At 36.0% G+C, this 16,793-nt stretch overlaps 2 protein-coding genes and 1 pseudogene across 2 annotated transcripts; 1 reads left to right on the forward strand and 2 right to left on the reverse strand.

The window, feature by feature from the left end:
* The first annotated feature begins 642 nt into the window (after positions 1–642).
* On the forward strand, positions 643–3,676 carry LOC121203775 (protein root UVB sensitive 2, chloroplastic-like; annotated as a pseudogene).
* Positions 3,677–3,778: 102 nt separating this feature from the next.
* On the reverse strand, positions 3,779–5,837 carry LOC121231858 (patellin-4-like). Its single transcript, XM_041116785.1, has 4 exons — positions 4,687–5,837; positions 4,475–4,599; positions 4,235–4,376; positions 3,779–4,139 (listed from the first exon to the last, which is right to left on the reverse strand). Exons 1-4 carry the CDS (start codon positions 4,924–4,926, stop codon positions 3,981–3,983), a joined length of 666 nt encoding a protein of 221 aa, XP_040972719.1. The 5' UTR covers positions 4,927–5,837; the 3' UTR covers positions 3,779–3,980.
* Positions 5,838–5,959: 122 nt separating this feature from the next.
* Positions 5,960–16,555, reverse strand: LOC107955434 (structural maintenance of chromosomes protein 1). The gene is given in 20 exon segments (XM_016891222.2): positions 5,960–6,303; positions 6,429–6,656; positions 6,894–7,145; positions 7,466–7,842; positions 7,947–8,056; positions 8,701–8,769; positions 8,772–8,869; positions 9,947–10,155; positions 10,295–10,384; positions 10,783–10,922; positions 10,987–11,094; positions 11,185–11,294; positions 11,611–11,735; positions 12,536–12,806; positions 12,960–13,226; positions 13,846–13,906; positions 13,909–14,083; positions 15,169–15,402; positions 15,489–15,725; positions 15,826–16,555. Coding segments are annotated over 20 exon segments (3,648 nt in total). The 5' UTR covers positions 16,264–16,555; the 3' UTR covers positions 5,960–6,254.
* Positions 16,556–16,793: the final 238 nt, after the last annotated feature.

Below are 16,793 nucleotides of genomic sequence, written 5' to 3' on the forward strand. Positions count from 1 at the left end.
CTACCCCTCCCTCCATGACCATACAACAACTTCTAAGTAATAAGCCGAAAAAGGTGACAATCAGTTTGTTTGGTAAAATACTCCAAAAACCGATTAATCAACTTTGAAAAATTGAGAACCAGAACCAAAACAACCTTAAGAAAACCACAAATAACCAATCTGGCTTAATGGACGTTCAGTCAGTTAACGGAATTAACCCAGAAAACTGAAAATTTCTGTACAAGAGCGATATACTCGGGAAAACAAAAAAAAAGTGACAAAAAATACTAATATGTCCCTTTTCCAAGATATTCGGGAAAAAAATTAGAAAATCCACTGATAAAAAAAAAAATAGATAAACGTCTTCCCGAAAATGTATGAGTGGTTCCAAAAAAAAAACTTAATCTTCACCAATAGCTCATCAATTTATGCAACATATGGTACAAAAAACAAGAACCACTGTTTTTACTGATACCTAAGCTTGGCGTACAACAAAAGAAAAATTATTAAAGTACCTGCAGTAAATCTCCTTTTCCCAATATATATACACAAAAGCATTATATTATACATAAAAAAAAGTTGCATCTCGATTCAAGTAGCAGAAAAAACTACATTTAAGGTGAGTTGTGTGGGTAATTTCAGTAGCTGTCGGCTCAGCTGTGTATGAGCCAACGACAACGGCAAAGGAGGCGTTGGCGTGCGGAGGTAAGTATAGGTCAAGTCTAAATACTTTTTTATTAATTAGAGGTAATCTGGTCCTCGATAAATTAAGAAGTCTTATTGCTTATATCAAACAAAAATTTTGAATCTTCAGTTAGGATTATAACGTAGAATATTTTTTATCTTCATTTACTCTTTTCTAAGAAGTTTTTAAATTTTATTCTAATTAATTTAAGAGAGATTAATAATTAATAATGTTAATGGATTCGGGTATAACATATCTTCGGTTGGGTTTTAATAGTAGTAAGTCACATCCCATATAAAGAAAAAACAAAAGGCAACTCCATCGTCGAAAGTGAAAACCGGAAAGCTCCCTCTTTTCGATTGCTCCGCTCGGACTTCCCCCGATTCTCGCGCCTTCAATATTTTATCTTCCCTTGGCTCCAAATGAATTGCTGGTAACGTTTCATACTTCCCATGGTTTGAATTTTCCTTGTATTATTTATTTTTATTTGCAATTCAAATAAAACAGGATAAGCTGAAGAGGCAAACGAAGGAGGAACCGGGTGAAGTAAAGCACCCCAAGTCCAATTCCAGTTACTGGCTCGAGACCTCCGATACTGTCTCTCGTCGTTATGAGTTTGAACCGACGGCTACCTCTCTGTGAGTGTTATCTCTTTAACTTTAGCTTGACATTCAGACAATTTACATATACTTGGTCTGCGAATTTAATCTTTCTTTTCATTTCTTATTTTGGCATTCTGAACGAGTAATGTTTTACTTGTGATTCTTTTTTTGGGTAGTTCATGAATTTTTTTCTTTCGGTGAATATTAACCATATAATTTTTTTTTTTTTTTTTTTTTTTTTTTTACTTGTTGAATTTATGATACTGGAACAGCCTGAGAGTGCATAATTATTAATTTTTGGTGTTGATTTGAACAGTGTGAATGAGGTTACCTTAGATACACACAATTTCGGGCATTGCAACACATGATAAGCGCAGCATTATCAGTTTTATCGACTCAGGTCTCCTTCTCATACCTAGAAGGATTCTGCATATCCTTGTGAAAGTAGTTCATAGATGTTGCCAAAATTTCAAACAAAAAAAAGGGGGGGGGATGGTGGGAGGCAGGGTAAGACTCTGTATATTGGGTGCGAAGATATTTAGTTGATTTCTTGGCATTTGACTACCAGCGTAATATATCAGGTCATTTCCTTACATTTCTCACTCCTTTGCAGTCACTTTTATTTGCTGCAGGCTTGCGACCTACCCCTGCGCAGGCAACTGCAGTTAGCTGGGTAAGCTTTTATTTTAGTTGAAGAATTCATACTGATTGTGTGTTTCAAATCATATACTATTTGGCTAGAGGTTTGCATTTATTTTGTTGATGAGCAGATATTGAAAGACGGAATGCAGCATATGGGAAAGCTCATATGCAGTAATTTAGGTGCAAGAATGGACTCAGAACCAAAACGTTGGAGAATTTTGGGTTTGTCTTAATTCAGTTTCTGCTGAATGTCAATGCTACCCATGTCGTATTGAATATTTGAATAAGCCTTTAATATTGCAGCTGATGTGCTCTATGATTTGGGTACTGGTTTGGAAGTTCTTTCACCTTTATGTCCTCACCTTTTTCTTGAAGTAGCAGGGCTCGGTAATTTGCAAAGGTGATTAATCTTTGTGATTACTTTGCTTTTACGTCTAAAATTTTCCTTTTACTGTTTACTCTAAGATGAGCATATTAGCTACATGTTAAATGCTACTGTACTTCATTGAATTTACTTCCCTATGTGAAGGAATGGCAGTGGTTGCTGCAAGGGCAACTAGATTACCAATATATTCTTCATTTGCCAAAGAAGGGAATCTTAGTGACCTATTTGCAAAAGGAGAGGCCATATCAACACTTTTCAACGTGGTTGGTTAGGTGTTGGGATTCAGTTGGCATCTACTGTTTGCTCATCAATGCAAGGGAAGGTATTAAGATTATATTGGTGCTAATTTCAGCCATTTATTTTAGTTATGTTATTGAATCAAGATAAGGGTACTGCAACTTTTGGACTTGCATGCTAATCCTTTCTGTTTTGTATCCTCTAGAGTCCTTTTTACTTTGCATGTGTTTGTCATTTCATGGCAATTTGGATTGCTGATAATAATAAGAAATTGCAGTTGATTGCTGGGCCTCTTCTTTCCATCATACATGTGTTTAGTGTTGTCGAAGAAATGCGAGCTGCACCAATTAATACATTGAATCCTCAGAGGACTGCCATGATTGTGGCTGATTTTCTAAAGGTTTGTTTTGTATGGTATGAACCCTGACTTTTACATGCCTGAAAAGGTTATTCATCTGTCTGATTTTCCAATTGAACTCACTCAGACTGGAAAGGTATCTAGCCCTGCTGATCTCAGATACCGGGAAGACCTCCTATTTCCTGGACGGCTAATCGAAGATGCTGGAAATGTGAAAGTAGGAAGGGCTTTGCACAAGGTTGTCAAGCCTTCAAAGCTTCAGGAATGGAAAGAAATATTCCCGGAAGAGAAGTTTGTTTTGAGTCATGGAAATAAATGGACTGACATGTTGTTAGAACATAATGCTACCGCAGAAGATGCACTAAGAGGTTGGCTAGTTGCTGCGTACGCCACAAGCATGGAGAAGTCCTTCCATGAGCCAAGTGCTAGTATGTTGCAAGATGCTTACGACAAGATGAACAGCATTTTCACTCCATTCCTGTGTGAGCTACAGGCTAAAGGTTGGCATACCGATCGTTTTCTTGACAGAACGGGAAGCCGTTTTGCATTTTGATATCTCTTAGTTCACACCCTATTCTAAGGTAATAGATTTTGATTTGTTGAAACTAAGCTGGAAAAAGAGATACGAGGACATCTTTTGCATTTTCAGAAAGAGGATTGCATTTGTTTTAGAGAGGTAGTGATGCGCTTGTAATTTGCATGTAGATTCTAGTGTACTTGCACTAACTTGGATTGGAATTTTATGAAATTAAAAATACAGGGAAAAATCATCCCTGTTTGTTGTTTAATATTTTATCTCATCTAATCTCTATTGAATTTAACATCCGGGGCTAAAGCATGAAGAAAAGTTTAATTTAGTGCTAACCCTTGTTTGATCTCTAAGTACTCAAGTTTCATTACACTTGTGTAACTACAAAATATTTTCAATTGCCATATTTAAACAAATGAACTTTATATTTAAGATACGTACAGTGTATTATGTTTTATACAAGAGATATGTGGGAACAGTGGGTTTGGTTTTGTATCTATAGAAAACCTTCTTGCACTTGTTACTGTGATTGTGAATAAATATACTGATCATCCCTCCTTCATTTATATAATATGAGTTCCTAACACACTGTCTCTCCCCCCTTTCTTTTCCTTGTCTTGCAACAATACCTGGTACGACCCTTCATCCTCTGGTATGAACTCCTCTTTGTATGTTACATTCCATCCCACCACTGTTACATCCCATACTACTGTCACTCCAACCTGACCATTTCATTAAAAAAACGAAGTTACATTAACCCAAAACAGGAATTTGAATCGCAGTCGTGATTTTGCTGCATTAGGTTTTGTATTTGTACCTCGGGGGCTCGAATTTCAATATGTGTTGATGCATGTGCTTTGAGATTAAGCTCGAACACTTTGTGCTCCGACAAAAACTCGCTGTCGTTGATTCTTTTGAGACCTCCATATTCAATTAGAAGGTTTTCTGGAGATATGAATCTTTTCGTTCCCAAACAAAACATATATATATATAAGCAAATGAGATGACAATGGAAAGTAACGTAGAACCAATAAAGAGAAAAATAACATATTCTTACCTCAGAAGAGTCTCAGTAACTTTCCCTGGTCTGGCAAAAATGATCTTGTTACTCGGTTTGTGAGTTATCAACCGTGAAGAAAACGACTGGGATACATAGTACCTTAAAGGAACATTTACAATTATCTGTCATTAATTAGCAATAAACAAATATGATGAGTCATCAAAGAATATGTATACATAATGGTTTGTATGTGTATGTTTTGATCTTACATATTGATGGATGATCCCAGGATAATGTTCTTCAAGCAACGTCCAACATTTTCGATAAACAGAACGAAGTTCCTTAGTGTGAGGTCCTTGAAAGTCCTTCCAATCTATTACCTGAATCAATGAGTCAGCTCCACCGGGTTCAAAGTTGAGTTCTTTTATGCACTTCTCCATTTGTTGAACTCTCCATCTTAAAAACTTGTCAGAATTCTCTTCTGATATCATTTTTTTAAGATACTGCATTGGCTTGTCTTTCAAATCGCCATAAACATGGTAAAAGACAGGGCGACCTTCCTTGTCTACGGTATTGAGGTAAGCCACTTTTGGAATTCAGGACCGAAATTCTCTTCCAGAATTTCATCAGCCTTGAATTCCTTCCGCCATGCCAACGTCTTCCGAAGCTTCTCCAACGCCTCATGGACTACATAGTTTTTCGACTTCAAGAATTTCAACAACAGGGTATCGGTCCCTTCGTGGGGTTTGCTTGGCATCAAAGATACACCCCAGAGTTTGATCTCATTAAGCTGTTCAATCTCCGTTGTGGTCTGGTTATGGCAGGGATGAGTGTCAGGGATCCCAAACAGATAATTCCCATGCATCGCATCTTCTACTTTGAACTTGAAGTCAATCAGAGCCCTTTTTATTAGCTTTTCATCTTCATGAACCAAAAGAGGTTCTTCATAGTTTTCTTCATGTTCTTTCTCATTACCTTCATGAATATGAAGCTCCATGTTTTGGTCCAGAATCTTACCCCTGTTCTTCCCCATGGTTTTTGCTTGCAAGAATCACGATTGGATGAAAAGTTTCAAATAAAAAAGATGATTCTGTTCAAGCTTTTAAACCCAAGATGAGCTTTTCCCTAACCAACCATCTTGTATCTGGCTACCTCCAAATTTACGTCAAAATCTTCAGGGTAATAATGCATAGGCTCAGGTTTTTCAGACGATTAATTGCCAGGTTTCAAATACTTGATTATAGGTAAAACAAACAGGTTTCTTTCGTTTCTTTTTTTTTTTTTGAACAACTAAAAAGGTAATCGTTTTGTTAAAAAGGAAATGGACGTTTGCATGCAGAAATATAATGATAAAACAAGAATAAACCACAAATAAAAATGAAACAATTGTCAATAAACTATTTTATTTTCCAAATTTTGCTCGTTTTATTTATCATAGAACATATTTAGTAAATCCTTGTTTACAGATTATATATATATCTGATTAAAATAATCATAATTTTCAAAAACCATTTAAAAATATATTCAATACTATCATCATCATTAAAAAAACATAAAAATAGCATATCCAGAGAAATTGGGGAAAGCCCAATTTTTAGTTCGGAAACACTCAATACCCTAATAATGATTGCTAAACACCTAGACCTACCTGAAATGATTATAGATATGTCTAGCCTCTAACTTTAACTGCTCATACAGTTTTGTTCAGATACAAATAACAAGATTAACTAATTAGCATTTGGTTATGAGAATCAATCATGGTATATACAAGTATATTTTCACGATTGTAGTAAACAAAGCTAATCTACACCACAGATTATTCAACCTGTATTTTCCTTCATGACTCTCGGTATTTGGTCAAGTCAAACGTTAAAGTTCTCGAGCAGCTGTTTAAAAAAAAGAAAAAGGACAAAGTATTATAAATTGTTGTTTATGTTTGGTAGATTAGACCAGATTATCATGTAATTTTACTGGATTCAAGAAAAACAAGGTGTGGTATCAACAACTTTACCTCCTCTCTGAATCCCGATAAACCCCAACCAAAGCCTCGGCCTTGTCATAAAAGCTATCTTTAAGTGATATCACTATACTTTGGAAACCGCTTCCAATTTCACTGTCCTGGCTAGTCCTTGCTCCATCACATGATTTTGAACGGATGAATCCAGCTACCTTTGCAACGTTTAGATTATCCAATGCGGCATCCACTTCATCCAATATGAAAAAGGGTGAAGGCTTGTAGCTGACCCACACATGTATAAAGAGAACCAACATTAGCTCATATACAGAATATTTTTCCAAGGAACTTAGTCCATCAGATCTTCTCATAAGATGTTAAAGGAATATCCAGGCATTCTAGTATTAGGAAAATCCATTCGTAATCTTTCCTACCATTATTAAACCCACTGCAGCACTGGCAGCAGAGTCAACCAACAGTTGATAAAGGAAAAAATGAATAATATAAATCTGTCAGGTGTACCTGTGGATGGAGAAGAGTAGAGCAAGTGCTGCAACTGTTTTTTCTCCACCAGATAGTTGTTCCATATCCCTGAAGCGCTTTGTTGGCGGCATAGCTGTGTATTTGATACCGTGTAGAAAAGGATCATCCTCATTTTCTAAGTTCAAATATGCTGTCCCACCCAATGGATGCGTACCACTCTTTGTTAGCTGTTTGTAAATCCTATCGATATTACTAGAAATGTGGTTGAAAGCATCCATGAACAACTCATATCTGCATAATCATTAAGAAAAGGGTCAAGCAACTAAGTTTCAAAATGTTTGGAAAAGGAACCCTTTTCCCTTACAGATGCGTATAAATATTATTGCAGGCAAAACAGCTTTCCAAAACCATCACGAGATCCAACTGTCAGTGATAAGCCATTGCCTCAGTTGCAATCAAGAAATCACTATAACAGTGCCATCACATGCATTCTTAGACCACCTAGACATCAAGTCTCACCAGGTTTAATCATTTCAAATACCATTTATTCTTTATTTAATTTATTTCTCTATGTTACCAAGATCAGAGTTGTTGCAACACAATAATGGTACCTCTTCTGCTTAACTGAATTGTATTCATCAGCTACTTGCTTCTCCTCTTTTCTGGCTAATTCAAACTCTTCAGTTACATCTCTTTCCTTCTCTTGAAGAGTCTTATATTGGTCAAGAGCCTTCAAATTGGGAGCAGTTCTTTCAATTTCCGACACTAGAGCATCAATTTTTTGTTTGAATTCTGCCTCAAGCTTCTCCCTATCAGAAGGCCTTCGATCCTGCAGAAGTGATCGATTTAACTGACTAAAATCAAACTCCTTCCCATTTGAAGATTCAGTTTCCATTGGGTCTGCAATGAGAGGAAGCTCGATGTGCTCTAAGTCACACTTTTCAATGATTTCCCCCTTCCATTCATCCAGTTGATTAATCTGAGTCTCCTGTAAAATTAAGAAAGAGATGTATTGGGCAATTTATTCAACATTTGACATATCCAAATATTAGAAAACCTGATTGTTAGGAGGAAAAGAAAATATCTTTGGACCTTAGAATTTATTTGGCGATTAAGTTTGGATATGGATGTCGTAGCAGCAGAAGCCTGCTTCTTCCATTCCTGAATTTCCTTCTCACAGTCTTCTGACTTGGATTTCCACTCTAGCAAAACAGAAACAGAGAGACGTCAAATTATACACAATGAACCAAAGCAGAGTTGTTCTGAAGAAATTAAGGGAGACAAGCAGTATAACTGAACCAAAAGAAAGTTGCAATAAGAACTCTAATATTTTCAGAACTTCAAATGGACAAAAAACCATCAGCAACCATATAAAAATGTTGAATGTTATCAATTTCACTTCATAATTCTAATAAACTCAAACTATATTAGAAAACTTTTAAAAGAAACAGTGTTATTGAGAATCAAGTTAGGAAGTCTTCAGAAGTCCCCTGCACCACTCTTAGTTCAATGTTAGGTCAGCTTTCATAAACTGAACTGCTGGGTAGGATAATCAATTAACGTACATCATGCATGTCAGACTACAGCCAGTACACAGCTGAAACTAAGGTTTTCTTTATGTATGCAATGGCTACTGAATAACATGCCAGAGATTGAGTCACTTTAAAACATGGCACATCATGATCTACAAAAGTAAATTATTAGATCCAAATATCAATGTACTGAAACATGATTAACTATAGGGGTTTGTGACCAAAAAAATTTATTTTCATACAAGAATCATTAAAAGGATTAATTTACTCAACAAAAAAATAGATGCATGATGAATGAATGGATAAAACGATACCCTTCACTTCTTCCTTCCACCGATTGATATCTTCAGAAGCCTTTTCTGTTGCCAACTTGACTTCAGCCTCTTTTTGTGAACCAGTTTTAAATCATTTTCCAAGGAACTGATAGAAGATTCCAGCTTCTTAATTCTTGAATCTACATCTCGTTTACGCTCATACTCCAACCTGAAAGTAAGAAAGAAGGGTACATGTCAATCAGCTGTTGCACTGCCGTAGAGCAGTTTTGTGGTATGATTTTGAAATGAAAGTACTAACTAGAATAAGGTGTAATGACAAGCTACAATTGGTATATCTACAAGTTTCCGGATGTAATAATGTTATACCATAGAGAATAAAAGGTTGAAACCTTGTAAAGCAGCAAAAAGGAAAATTTCCACCTTACTTTTCATTAGATTCTCATCAAAGTGTCAAAAACAGAACAAGATGCTATCATCATAATCACAGGCCAACCAGACATCTACATAATTCAGCAGTATGCCCACCAAAACCAAATGCCATAATCCTATTTAAGGAATCGCCTAGCATCTATTAGTCACTAAATGTCATTTAGTATTTTTTTATTTTGTTTTGTTACATAAAGGATTCACCTTTCTTTAGGGCCACTTCTTAGCCAATTCAGCATAACCAGTATTACAGTAAAAAATTAGTTCATATCTACTCAAGGTTTAGTGCCTCTTCACTCGACAAGGCATTAAAGGAGCATTTTTAGGAAATTATACATTCACAATTTATCCAAAAAGCTGATATAACAAAGTGATTTCAAACATTTGACCACAGAAAAAAGGACTTGTATGCCAACAAAGTAATGCAACTACTACCCTATTCTTTTGGTAAAAAAATGTATCAAAGCAGTGTCTTCTTCCTTTCTTAACATCATTTACCATGTAAAATTAGTTCATGGAGGTCTACAGTATTACCACTTTCATGCACAGTGGCATAGTAGAGGATGACAACTACCTGGTCCTAACTTAAGCTGAAGTTATAAATTCAGATGGAATCTGAAATTCAGTATGCTACGACTTTTTACATCAAACAGACATGAAACCCTCCAGTGGCCATTATGTAAAGGAAAATGTACGAAGACTACTAAAATTGAAATACCCATTTAAGAAGGCATCATAAATATTTTCAAAGAGTACACTTATGGTTCATCAAGAAGGTTTCAATCAGCAAATAAACATATATTACATCAATGGAAACACTTATAATAGAGACAAATAGATGGAGAGAAGGAAAACATACTGATACTTCAACTTTGCAAGTTGATTACTCAAGCTAAGCCTCTCTTCTGCCATATTCTGGGCAGCCTTGAGCTGATTTTCTTCATACTCACGGATGTTTGCCACCCCTACAGACTGACTAAAACTTTTGAAAAGTCGATCAACAATTTCATTAATCCTCTTCTCCAACTTCATGATGTCTTTGCTCCTTTTATCACTCACATCTTTTAACTGCCAGCAATTAAACCATATAAGAGAAGCAACATAATACCAAAGAGAAAAGCACAATTGTCATCATAAATAACCTTTTGAATCTCAGGAGTTATATGTCCAATACAAAAGAAGCAACATAATAGCCATCATAAATCACCTTTTGAATCTCAGGAGTTATATGTCCAATCCTATCCTTAATATTCTTCTTCTCCTGCTTCAAGTTTTTAAGCTTGTCTTCTATGCTTTTCTGCAACAAAAACATTTATGTTGCGTCTATCATAGAGATCAGTTGTAAATAAAGGATTAATAAACACTTGCTTGCTTATCAGCACAATCAAGAAATCATTTAAAGAATCCACTATGGTCAGATTAAATACTGTCAGCTATCGACCATAAACTGCATATATTACTTTCCCAAAACAAAAAATGAAAATAAATTTACCAATGAAATCAACAGAACTAACAAGCCATGATGCTCCTGATGGATCAAAAAGAATTATCTCTTATTCAAAACTATACATAGAGAAGAATGGCAACTACACAAACTTCAAATACCACCTTTATTGAAACATTTTTCCCTTTAAAGAAAGGCATTCCATTAAAAGGCATAAGGAGAGCTGTTTATATATTGGATGGTCAAGCTACCTTCTCAATGTCAGCATATTGGATTTTCTTTTCAAGTCCACTAATTCTCCCAGATGTTTCAGACTCCTTTAGCTGCATCTCTCTAATTGATCCAAGCTCTTCCAGCTCTGATTCAAATTGTTCCTTCTTTTTTTTCAAACCTGTGAAAGAATAACAGTTAATTCTATAATGAAAAGGCTTGGACAAGTTAAGCATGAAAGCAACCTTCAATTTTCTTATCATCCCATTTATTCGACCTAGCTTCCATTCCACCACTTGTACCACCAGTCATTGTGCCGGACTTTGAGAGTAGAATCCCATCAACAGTTACAACTAAAGCAAGAATACAAATCTACAGATTAATATTGAGTTCTATAGAAAGGATCAAGAACTACTAAATGAAAAAGGATATTAAAGATCCACCTTTAAACCTCTCTCCAGTCCAGCTAAGAACCTTGGCTTCTTCAAGATCATCACAAACTAGAGTATTCCCAACAGCAAAAAGAACTGCCTTCTCCAAAGCAGGGTCAAATTTACGAATGTTAAGTACACAAAATGCATAGGCATATCGCTGCTCATTTTCGTTTTCAATTTTTTCTTTCACATTCTCTAATAGAGATATAGTTTTTCACTTTTACTTATATAAGACAAAATAGAACAGACTAGGGCATTATCCCATTGAGGAAGCGAAACAAATAAAGAGCAGAACCCCAGTGGCATGGAGTGTTCTGCAACCATAAAAAAAGATAAAACAATATGAAGTTGTTTGTAAATTGTAAAGCAGGATGGCATGTAGAAATATTTCTCAGATAATTACAGAAAACTAATACAAGCTTCAGAAAAGGATATTGGATCACATCAAAGATAAGCTTCGCTGTGCCACCTAAGGTGCGCAACCTTTCAATGATTGGCTTAACACGCACTGATTGAAGAGGAATGAAAGTCTGAGGAGGAAGCCTTTGCTCTTTCAAATACTGTAAAGAACAATAAGGAATGCTCAAACCACCACTTTGCTTAAATATAAGTGTTAACCAACTCCAATCAAATGGAACAACAAGAACAGACTTATACCAGAACAATAGTAAATATTCCAAAAATAACCAAACCAAAACAAAAACCTAGCAATTGCAAACATATGGTTATGACTATATCACAAACTCAACAACTTTTTCAATTTTCTCTGCTTTCTTACACTCATAGAAAACATAAAAAAGGGTAAAAGTAAAGGAGCCAATTCTATAAAAGCACCAATCATCAATACACAAAAGCAACTTCAAATTTAAATTATCTGACTTATTTTCTTTCTTATCATTTCAACTCAAAATTGAGGTACAAGGAAGAAGTGAAAGTATACTCCATTGTATAACAAAAACATCCAACCAGCATGCATGGGCTCAAAATGATTAATAATAATGCATACTTCATTATGCTTCTTGTTATGTGGAGTCATTCCTCTGCAATGATGTTGCCCCTGTCAATTTTCTTATAGATGCCTAAAAGGATGTTCTATTTACAAATATGTACCATACATCTTTCATTATCAAAAGATTGCCAAAAATAAGAAGGCATCATCCCATTTTATCAACAAAAAGAACAAGAAGCCAGACAGGTGAATGACTTTCATCACATAAAAGCAATCATATATATTATCGCTCACACATCTTTGTACAGTTCAAGAAGGGTCTAAATACTTGCATGCAAATATTTGAAGTTGTTAATAGCAAAATCTAGAAAAAATGTGAAGATTACTAGAGAACACAGCAAATTAGCAGACCTTAATACATTCCTTTCCGGTATTTTCATCCTCTACAACAACAGCATCCATAAATCTGCCCATGGCAACAGTGACTGCAAGGTTGTACTTCTTCTGTGTTGGTCTACAAAGATCAGTCATGCGACCATGAACACCTTGAAACAGGCGTTTCAGAGTCTCAACAGCTTGAGACAACCTAGCATCCCTTTCATTTTCATGTCGATCAGCCTTCAGCTCACGTAACTGATTTTCTATTTCAGCAATTTTGGACTTGAGGTTCTCATGCTTAGATCTGCATGTCAAAATTTAAAGAGGGAAGAAAAGCAGCTTAGGCACAAGATATTTCAAGATTCCAGGTACAAAAAATAAACAAGAAAACGGGCAACAGAAAACACATAGGAATGTGACCTATGCACCAAATTAATTTATCATCAACTTCAATAACCTGGACTTCTGATGTCTATCTTGCATTTCTCGTAGTTCCTTTTTTAATTCTGCAAGTTCGTCCTTCTGTTTAGCAGAGGTATCAAGAATCTTCTTCAGTCTAGTTCGCATTTGGTCTTCCTGTGCTTCCAACTCTTGCTCCCTATTTCTCAACTGTTGGAGATTTTCTTCCAAATTTTTTTGAGCTTCAATATCAGTATGTTGTTGCCTATCGAGAAGCTCCTTCTCATCTCTTAACTTAGCAGTTTTCATCCCAGCATCCTCCTTACTGAATGTCAAGATTCCGATATTGTGTCAGTATACAGAAACTTTTCAGGCTTTGAACAGATTCACGTCTAACTTATGAAGTTTATTTGAGAAATATATAAAATTATGCATCACCAACCATTTAATGAGGTTGAAGGAAAACAAATTGCAAGGTATAACTACAATGGCCCCTTGGAAAAGGGGTTTTAATAATTCAAACAAGTTAACCAATGACTGATTAATCCTATTTATAAGAGTTTGTAGGAAATTTGAAATCATGTAAGAAAGAAAAATATCCAACTCCAACCTGCAGAGAATCAGTTAAATCATTACAATTACTCATAACAGAAAAATCAAGCGATGCCCTGGAAACAGAGGTAGATGGCAAATTTTCTTTAATGAAATGTGCTACAAGAAAGAAGGAAAAGAATACATTGAGGATAACCCAGCAGAAGTAGATGGAGAATGAGACTGAAACTGAAACTGTCAAACATATAAAAGAACCACAATTCAAGAACAATAGCCAATTCTAAGGTTGAATTAGAGAGAAAACAAGTATTTGATATTTCAACCACAATAAAATCCATGCAAGCAATGAAACTAGAGAACCATGTCTTCATAAGGAGCCCAAAAGATCTTACATTTGGAAATACTCGGTAAGTTGACTATCAAGCAAAGGGAGTTTCCCTGTGCCATCGCGGCTTTTTCATTTAACTCTTCCAACTTTGCAGTCAGATCCTGTATGCCTTTCTGTAATTCTTTTATATCATCACCATGTTTCCTCCTTTCTTCTTTTTTTCTTTCAAGCTCCTTTCGATTACTCTTGATTTTTGAATTTATACGAGACATTTCTTCATTTAATTTCAGAAGCTCAGGTTGCTGCACTCAATGAAGAAAAAAGAAAAGAAGTCCAAAACTAAGTCATAGGCCTTTATTCAACTCAATAAAATTACAGATAAATACAGAAAGATATTTAAGACTTAGAACTAGCTACCAAATAAGTAATCATTATAGATATAGAAGCACAAAGATGTACAAACATTAAAAGAATTCACGTGGACCATTGGCAGTGCATGTCACATCCATCAGAAGTTTCCATCCTAATATATCATTTCTGTTCGTATATGTGTATAACCATGCTAAACAGAGCAACAAATACAACACATTTCAGACAAGGAGCTAAGTATAAAAGGCAATCAAGAATCACTTCCAGCTACAGGTTACAAAGTATGTTTCCCCTAGCATAATCAGCCAAAACAATCTAAATTATGTTTACCATAGAGACAAGAGAGGGAAGCTTAATCCCACTTTGAACAACCTAATCGATACAGTCTGTCAAATTCTCTATTGAAGCTTACACCATATATGCCAATAGTACCAATACACATCATCATCATAAGATGACCAAGTGCCAAGTGTGGGTCCACTGTCTTCCAACTTATGACATCCTGCCTTACAAGAGCATGGTGGCAGGCGGTGGCCTTCAATTTTTACAATAACAGCTGATATTTTTAGCACAACCTACATAAACTGTCCACCCAAACATTTAAAAAGATAAAAATGAGAGAGGATGGCCAGGGAACATGACATTTTTACCTCATGAACAGCTCATAACAAAATCATTTTCAAAGTGCTCAAGCATCTGTGCAAAATAACGTGTTAACCTTAGTCTAGAAATAATCTCCTAAAACTGAGATCAAACATCAAATAGAATTCCGACACTTTAAAAGAAGCAACCCAGTTACCACAAAATCCGCATACTAGACAATAGCCTTTTAGTACCCAAAAAGGGCTCCAGTCCAAATCCCCCATTCTCCCACTTAACCATCTAAAGAATAGTCCAAAAAGAACTTAATCAAAGCTAATTGACAAACAGGCATTCCAACCTAGGCTAGAACAATAGCTCAGGTCCAACAATACCATTCTTCACTTGCTCAAAAGAAAAAGACTTCTGATGGACTCACACTTTTATCAACTCTAATGCTTCTCTCGGAGATCCTTTTTTCACATTGAGCAATCTCCTTTAGGTATTTAGCCTGTTCCTTCTTCTTTTTAGCTGCTTCAGCTTCAAAATGTTCTAGCTCATGCATCACATCTTCACGGTTCTTTTTTTCAGAGTCGAGTTCATCAGTAATCTTGTCAATGTCCTTCTCTATGTTATGCAATTGCCACAAATAATGCTCCTTTTTCAAAGATTTCTGCATAATTTGTACACCATCAAAAGGATATTCTAATGTCTAAAAAAGTAAAACAAGCTTATAAAAAGCAAAGATTTGAATTAAACCAGCTCATCTTGCAAGCGGAAGTGCTTTTCAGCTTCTTCCTTCTGTTCTTTCTTTTGCTTTCTCTCCATCACTATTGTCCTCTTTCTTTGATAAATAAGCGCTGATTTTTCTTCAGCCCTAGCTTTTAGCTCTTCCAACTCCTCATATTTGTTCTTTACTGATTCAGAGCCCGAAATCTGCTCGAGCAGCCCTGTCAGTTCTTTGGGATTTTTTGAAGCAATGGACTCGACATCACCCTAAGAACACAATTTTTTTCACCAAATTATATCATTATGTCTTACAAAATAGCTTAACTTCACAAAAATGCTATTAGTGGGTTGAGGGGAACAAAATTACCTGAAAAACAAGAAAATTCCGGGCCTTAACGAGAATACCAAGTGATCTTAACTTTCCATTGTACTCCTCCACGTTGACAACACTGCTGTCGATACGGTACTCGCTACCTCCAGTACTAGTGATGGAACGAGTGAAACAGAGTTCGGAGCCACCGGCAAGCTGGTAAACTAATCGCACAAATGCGCGTCGGCCACGTTGTTCCTTTTCACGGTCGTCGAAAGCATATATTAGGTCTCTGAGTTGGCCCCCACGTAGCTGACCAGTTCGGACTCCAAGAACGAAGCTGATTGCATCCATGAGATTGGACTTGCCTGCCCCATTCGGTCCAATAATGGCGGTGAAGTCGGAGAAGGGACCGATAGTTTGAAGACCCTTGTAGGACTTGAAGTTCTCAAGCTCTAGGCGAAGTATTTTTCCTGGAGAAGTCAAAGACGGCATGGTTTGGGGTTTCCTTCCTTTGAATTTGAAATGTTAGGGTTTCGGTAGTCTAGGAAGAACAATAACAACGGTAAAGGTTCTGTTTGGGATGGAGAAAATGAGATGTGAATTTCCGGGAGAATTGGTGAAAATGGAACGTTTTAGGGATTTGGGTGGAAGGGAAGTGGCGGGAGTTTCAGAAATTTGGGAGATTTTAGTGAGGTATTAGAGTTTGAGATTCCATTTCCAAACTTAACATACATAATACTCGATAAAATTGCAGGAGACGTTTGTTTTTAGTGGGCTTCTGGGATAGCCTTGCAGGCCCACTTTCAACTTCACAAAGGTTTTCTTCTTTCTATGTTATGCCACTTTCAGCTTTCTATGGATAAGTCAATGTTTCGTAAATCTAGCCTATGGTTAGGTTGAATCGGTCAAATTATGATTTCAATCGGTTTAATAATTTTAACTGATTTGATTAAAAAATTAAAAGAAAATTGATCCATACCAATTCCCAAATCAATGGATTCCAAGCTAGTCTGACCAGTTCA

Source organism: Gossypium hirsutum, chromosome A07 (assembly GCF_007990345.1).
Source record: "Gossypium hirsutum isolate 1008001.06 chromosome A07, Gossypium_hirsutum_v2.1, whole genome shotgun sequence".
NCBI classification, from domain to species: domain Eukaryota; kingdom Viridiplantae; phylum Streptophyta; class Magnoliopsida; order Malvales; family Malvaceae; genus Gossypium; species Gossypium hirsutum.

Excerpts from the sequence above, each read along its gene's own strand:
- LOC121231858 (XM_041116785.1), bottom strand. The coding sequence starts at position 4,926 with ATGCAGTATCTTAAAAAAATGATATCAGAAGAGAATTCTGACAAGTTT. Across the intron at positions 4,600-4,686 it reads CTGGGATCATCCATCAATAT|ATAATTGTAAATGTTCCTTT; the intron begins GTAAGATCAAAA and ends AATTAATGACAG. Across the intron at positions 4,377-4,474 it reads GTTACTGAGACTCTTCTGAG|ATTCATATCTCCAGAAAACC; the intron begins GTAAGAATATGT and ends GGGAACGAAAAG.